The sequence below is a fragment of the Halichoerus grypus genome, chromosome 7 (assembly GCF_964656455.1).
Source record: "Halichoerus grypus chromosome 7, mHalGry1.hap1.1, whole genome shotgun sequence".
Taxonomy (NCBI): domain Eukaryota; kingdom Metazoa; phylum Chordata; class Mammalia; order Carnivora; family Phocidae; genus Halichoerus; species Halichoerus grypus.
In genome coordinates, this window is record NC_135718.1 from 13,026,136 (window position 1) to 13,032,162 (window position 6,027).

At 35.9% G+C, this 6,027-nt stretch overlaps 1 protein-coding gene across 1 annotated transcript in view; it reads left to right on the forward strand.

Annotated features, from left to right (window-relative positions):
- RAB11FIP2 (RAB11 family interacting protein 2) overlaps nt 1–5,231 on the forward strand; it is a 42,317-nt gene extending 37,086 nt beyond the window's left edge. The window contains exon 5 of the mRNA XM_036106499.2: nt 1,192–5,231. Coding sequence (XP_035962392.1) covers nt 1,192–1,419 — 228 coding nt within the window. The 3' untranslated portion in view covers nt 1,420–5,231. The remainder of the gene's footprint in view (nt 1–1,191) is intronic.
- Nucleotides 5,232–6,027: the final 796 nt, after the last annotated feature.

Consider the following 6,027-nt stretch of genomic DNA (forward strand, 5'->3'; position numbering starts at 1 on the left):
GCCTGTTTGCATTCACCTGCCAGTCCCTGTTCTCCATCCTCCATGGAATAGATTAGATATAGTCCTTGAGAGCGGGACTGGTTTCCTCAGTGTATTTTTCCTTACAGCCAAATGGAAGTGTTTTGAAAGAAAGTGATAAAAACCAGTTCTAAGCTGTTGAGTTTTAAGGATAGAACTATGTATAAAAAGGCATAAAGGTTGCTCCTTTATATTTGGATGTTACAGTTTATATAATAAATCTAAATATTATACACTGTAGATGATGTTCCAGTGCTGTTTTGATGAAATTTCTGACAAATATTTTTCTTTATTATTGGAGTGCTTTGTAATAAAAATGAATTAAATCAGTGTCTTTTTCTGTTTTGTTTATATTATTTTTGTGTAAAAAAGAATACCGATAGAGTAAGGTTAGCAAAATAATAAGTGAAAGGAGAGAACGCAGATAAACTAATCCTGAGTGTTCCTTCACATGATTGTAGTTGAACTCCGAGTTTCCTAATAACCAGGGCAAAAAGGGAAATAAGTTATATAGGGATTAGCACTAGGAGGAGGAGGAAATAGACTGGTGCCTCAGGGGAGAAGAAGCTTCGTTTGCCTCTAAATTAAAACAGAAGTTACCCCCACGGGGCTTCTTCCAAGGCTGCTCATTGATTTAATTCTGGAGGCCTTGAACAGTTCATAGCAAAGTGGAGAAGCACATGGGATACTGCTGCTTCTTGAAACCATCTTCAATAGAAAGCCAAAGTCATAACATTAAACCACAGTTCATTGGAAGCAGTTCCATGAGGACTAAGCCATTGTCCAAATGTATAGTTTTCAGTAACTTCTTAGAGTTGTTCCAAGTAACTCTTAGAGATCTTTAGTTTTAATCTATTTTAGTTATATCTGTTATAGAACATTTTATTTCTTAGTTCTAAATTATATGGTCAATTTCATATATTAGAACATTGTCCACAAAGTAAAAAGTGGTTCTAGAAGGATTTAGAATCACAATCAAGGCTTTGGTGCATCTGCCCTAATTCTTGCCTCAGGACAGGCTAGCCGCGGTGTGAACAGTCGCGTTGGTTCTAGCCACAGACACAGAAAAAACTTGATCAGGATTTGAAAAATCAAAAGTTGAAGTTCAAAATAATTCTGAATTTGCCCGCCATGTTCTGTCTCCTAAAGTGACCCATCTTTCTCCTATTCCAGGACAGCAACCCTTTTGATGCCACTGCAGGGTATCGTGGTCTGACCTACGAGGAGGTCCTCCAGGAGCTGGTGAAGCACAAAGAGCTCCTGAGGAGGAAAGACACCCACATCCGGGAACTCGAGGACTACATCGACAACCTCCTCGTGAGGGTCATGGAGGAGACACCCAGTATCCTCAGAGTGCCGTACGAACCGTCCAGGAAGGCTGGCAAATTTGCCAACAGTTAATAAGCCAGTTGTGCTGCATTTATGATTAGGGGCAAAAAGGAAAGAAGAAAGAGAAAAAGAATGAAGAAAATCTTGGTACCGCAAGAAACTGCATTATCAGGCGTCATTATATACTGTTTCCTTGCGAAAAATTATTTTACCTGTAAATATTAACAGGGACCATCAAGAGTGACCTTTGAAGTGAGCTCAATAATTGAAACATTTAAAGTGAAAACGGGCCAGATTCTCAATGAATAAGCAGTTCCTTAGGATTCACTTAGGTGCTGGTGCCGGCCTACTAACCTGCCACAGGCCTAGGGGTAGCTGCGAAGTACGTGACGTACTGTTCCTCAGGAATGGATCTCATAAAGCAGAATCGATGCTCTGGCTGGGTTCTCAGAAGTCAATTTGTAGACATACTTAGCTGCAGGAATACTGTTCATTATAAACACTAAAAAAAAGTTCATATTTTATATGCATATATATGTACATGAATGTATGTTCATGTATCTTTGTATGTAAAATACATGCATATACCTCATATGTATACATGTGTTTCTAGAACATTTAAAAACAACTGATTGCCTCTAAAATTAGGATACCAATTTCTTAATTTGAAAATCTAGTGTGTGCTCTGTCGATGCAAAACAAGTCGTCATTGCTGCCAGTACAGTGTGTTAGAGGGAAGCTGCTTCAGATCACTCTTGACTTTGCGAATCTTGGTTTCACAATGAGCTGCTCCTGTATATTATTCCAGCATCAGATGTTTGCTCTTTTTCTAAAAGGACTGATTCCAAGGTTTTTTTCTTTTTTTTTAAAGCGTGACATATATGAGGAAAATTTACTAGCGTCACAAGAGTACAAATTTCTTGAGTTAATTTTTTATCTTAACATTTGCGTTTTGTTTAAGTAGGAGAGAAGCTAATGTAGTCTGTTCTGTTGAGATTCTGAATGCCTTTAAATCACTAGCAAAGAAAATATTAGGAAGTCAGATCTGAAAATAATTCTGAGGGGGAAAAAAGTAGGTGATCGTCAGATGCCTGATAACCCAAAGCAATGGACAAATTCTAGGAATGAAGAATTCGGCTTGGTTTCAAGTTACGTAAATAATAGAACAGATGGTTGCATTTGGGTCTTGAACCAAAATAAGAGTCACTGAAGGAGGAGTGAGTTGTTGGAACAGCCCTTCACTAGCATGGCACTCTACACACTGTTCCACATCCACCCTTCAGAATTGGTTTATTGCAAAATTTTATGTCAGCTCTTTTAAGTCTGCTCCCCCAAAATATTGATTACTTCCGTGAATTATCTTTATAGATTTGTACAAAATAAGCCTGAAATGTAAAGTGGAAAACAATGGTATGAAAATATTACTAGTCATCTGCTTTTTTTTTTCCCTTAAAAATCTGAAATACTTACCATGAAACACTGAATCTCTGTTTCTGGTTTAAAAGAAAAAATTCACCCGTATATGGAGACCTATGTCCTCCAGGCTTTTAATGAACTGCATTTTTGTCTAATGTTTATCTCCACAAAGACTTTATTGAAAATTCAGTACAAAGCAGATAGAATAGTTTTGCTCATTTTAATATTCTGAATCAGATAATACTTGGCCAACTGTATATTTGTGAGCTAAAATTGCTCATTTGTGTTTTCTGAGTTACCTTAGTTTTCCTATGAGAGCATATATATGTTTTGAAATTCTGGGAACTTTTCCTAAATACAAAAAGTTAAATAATTTTTTTAAATGAAGAAATGGAGAAGGAAAAATAGCTTTTACCAACTTTTTTTTTTCCACTTATAAATTTCTGTACTAAACCTCAAAATCTGGTTTAGAATTCTATTTTCTCATTTGAGGTCTTAGTAATTATTATTTTTTTAACACAGTGACATTTTTAGTTAGCGTTTTATTAAATATTATAAAATTCTTAGCATTTTTTTCTGTTAGTATAACTGAAGCTCTTCTTATACTTTTTAAAATACTAAAATCCATGTGTTTTCAGTATTATGACAGATTATCTGCAGATATTTTAATATGCTTTGGCCAAATTTGTTCCTTATAAAATGAACCGAGATGTCCGTTTTGTATTGGGGATTTGTTTTATGTAAATAGAATTCATTAAAAAGTATTGTGCAAATACTACTATTCTTTTTATGAGGAAATTCATTTCTAAGGAGAGGTTCTCTGCCAGGATGGAACTGTTAAGGATTAGCCTTATCAGACATGAATGATTCGGTTATAACTGAATCAATATTTTTATCTTTCAACCTGAGACAAGAATTGTGCTGAAAACGGAATCTGTACTTGTCACTGCTTGAAAATGTTCTGTCCCAATGTTTATGAACTTCTGCTCGGGACCTAGAGTCAAACTTACTATAAGTTTTCATAATTTGGTCAATATAAAACATTAAAATCAAAAAGTAAAAATGAATTCCCGAGCAAACATGTCAGTGTTTCCTGTGTTTGGGCAGAAGTGTGAACAGAGTAGTTTTAGTTTCTAGCATTGTAGGGAAAAAAAGGCCAAAAAAGATCACCTTCATTTAATTTCTCCAAAATGTAACTTTTAAGTATTCTAAGGGTATATTTTGTTAGTAGTTTAGACATAGAAATAAAAGACATGCACTCATTCAGTAATGCACAGCACAGTAGACATAGACAGATTTTACTTTTAGGCTTAAACAATGCATGCTGAAGAATGTTCCCACCATAAGAGAATTGTTTTAAATCACAGCATCGATATTTATCCTAAACCTATCTTAGGCTAACATACTTCTGTTACTGACTAAAGTATTTCTGCTGTTACTTTCAAAACAGTATTGTTTTCCAACCGGTTCCCCTTCCATTTCTAAAATTCGGCTTTGAAAGTATTGAACCTACTGTCCTACCACTTAGACTTCAAATTGCATTTACCGAATCCCAGGGTTATAGCTTAGAATTGTATATAAAGTGACGTGTCACCCATTCATGAAAAACGTTCAAGTATTGCTTTTTGCTGCTGTATTGTGCATTGAACCTAGTTTTGCCACCCTCCCATGAATGTAGTATTATCCATAGATTATGCATAACTACATCTATTGCTTTTGGCAGTAAATGAAGATTTTGTTGTAATTTTCCAGCTGTGAAAATGTTGCCGTGTATTTAAAAGGATTTCATGAATGGAAACCTAAGTAAAACTCAGCTCATTAGTGACAGACTTGCTTTCCTCACATCCTTCCTTCACCTACTTCTCCATCCTCGCACCCCCCTCCCCCCACCTCCCACCCCCATAAGGGTACTTATTCTTTAGCAAGGAGAATCTTAAAACGAAAACAAAAAACTGCTGTCTTTAATGTATCTAGTAATTGTTACACTAGAGTTTTTATTTTCCTCTGTAGCTTTTTAGGAGAAGCGACCTACTTTGGATTTGTAATTCAAGCTGAAACTTTTTGATGTCCATGTACTCATATGTCTTATAGATACGGTAGGTGTCTGTGTGTGTGTGTGTGTGTGTGTGTAAGTGAAGTATAAAGCATGCTCATTCACTCGATCTCTTTGAAGTAAGAGGTAAAGGACCACAGCGCTGCTGGTTCATGGAGATGTAAGGGTCTGTCAGCACACATCGAAAGCCCCCATTTTCACAGATTTATAACTTTAATAATCCAGATGCAATCATTGGAAGTATTTAATATGCAATAGGTGGCACCTTAACTAATTAATCTGCATATGAAGGGTTTTCTGATGTATTTAATAAGTGTAGAAGCTTTCAAGCATTAAACTAGAGTTGACGTTTTATTTATTTTCTTGTGTCGAAAATTTCCACTCTTACAATGGAATTGAGGTCTGTAAAAAATGATGCATTGGACCTATTAATCTTTGAAACTTCCAGGTGGTTTGTATTTTGAGGTACAAAAAAAATGCTGCAGATCTAGAAGTGTATATATTTAGTAGGTACTTGAAAGATATAAGCATTATTTATAACTGAAGAGTATTACATCCTCTTAAGTAAAATGCTCTGGTAACTTGTATACATTTTTGCAGGTACAAACCCAAAAGTCTGTAAGCATTGCAGAATGTGACAGTTGTGTAATTTATGTAATCTGATGCATGAATCAGAATTTTTATATAATATATAATTATCGATTTATTATAGTTGATTAAAGTGTTCAATCTTAATTCAGTTGTAATTTCTTATTGCAGGTAAAACTGTACAGTGCACGCATTTCTACATGAGTCCTGCTTGTCTTTGAAAAATACTCAGGATGCCTCTTATTTGGCGTATTACAGCAAGCGTATTGTAAGACCTACAAACTCACTTCACTGTGGGAAAGTAGTTTTGAAAAGTCATTCAGAGAGTGGTTTCCAAGCCCCCGAGACTGGACATTCTTCAACAGAGGTGTGAATGCCCTCCCTCAGAGGGCTGGAGCTTATGGTTTGGGTAGAAAATGACATTTGAGTATTTAGATGGAGGCTAGGGCCGAGCCTGAAAGCTCTCCCTTTATGCATTATTTCATTTATCCCTTGCAACAACCCTGTAAGGTAAGGACCATTTAGGGGTTCAGAGGAAATGTAAGACGACGAATGAAAAGTCTATTTGTGAAACTCAAGAACAGAGTTGGCAAACCCATAGCATTTCTTACCACTTTGGATTG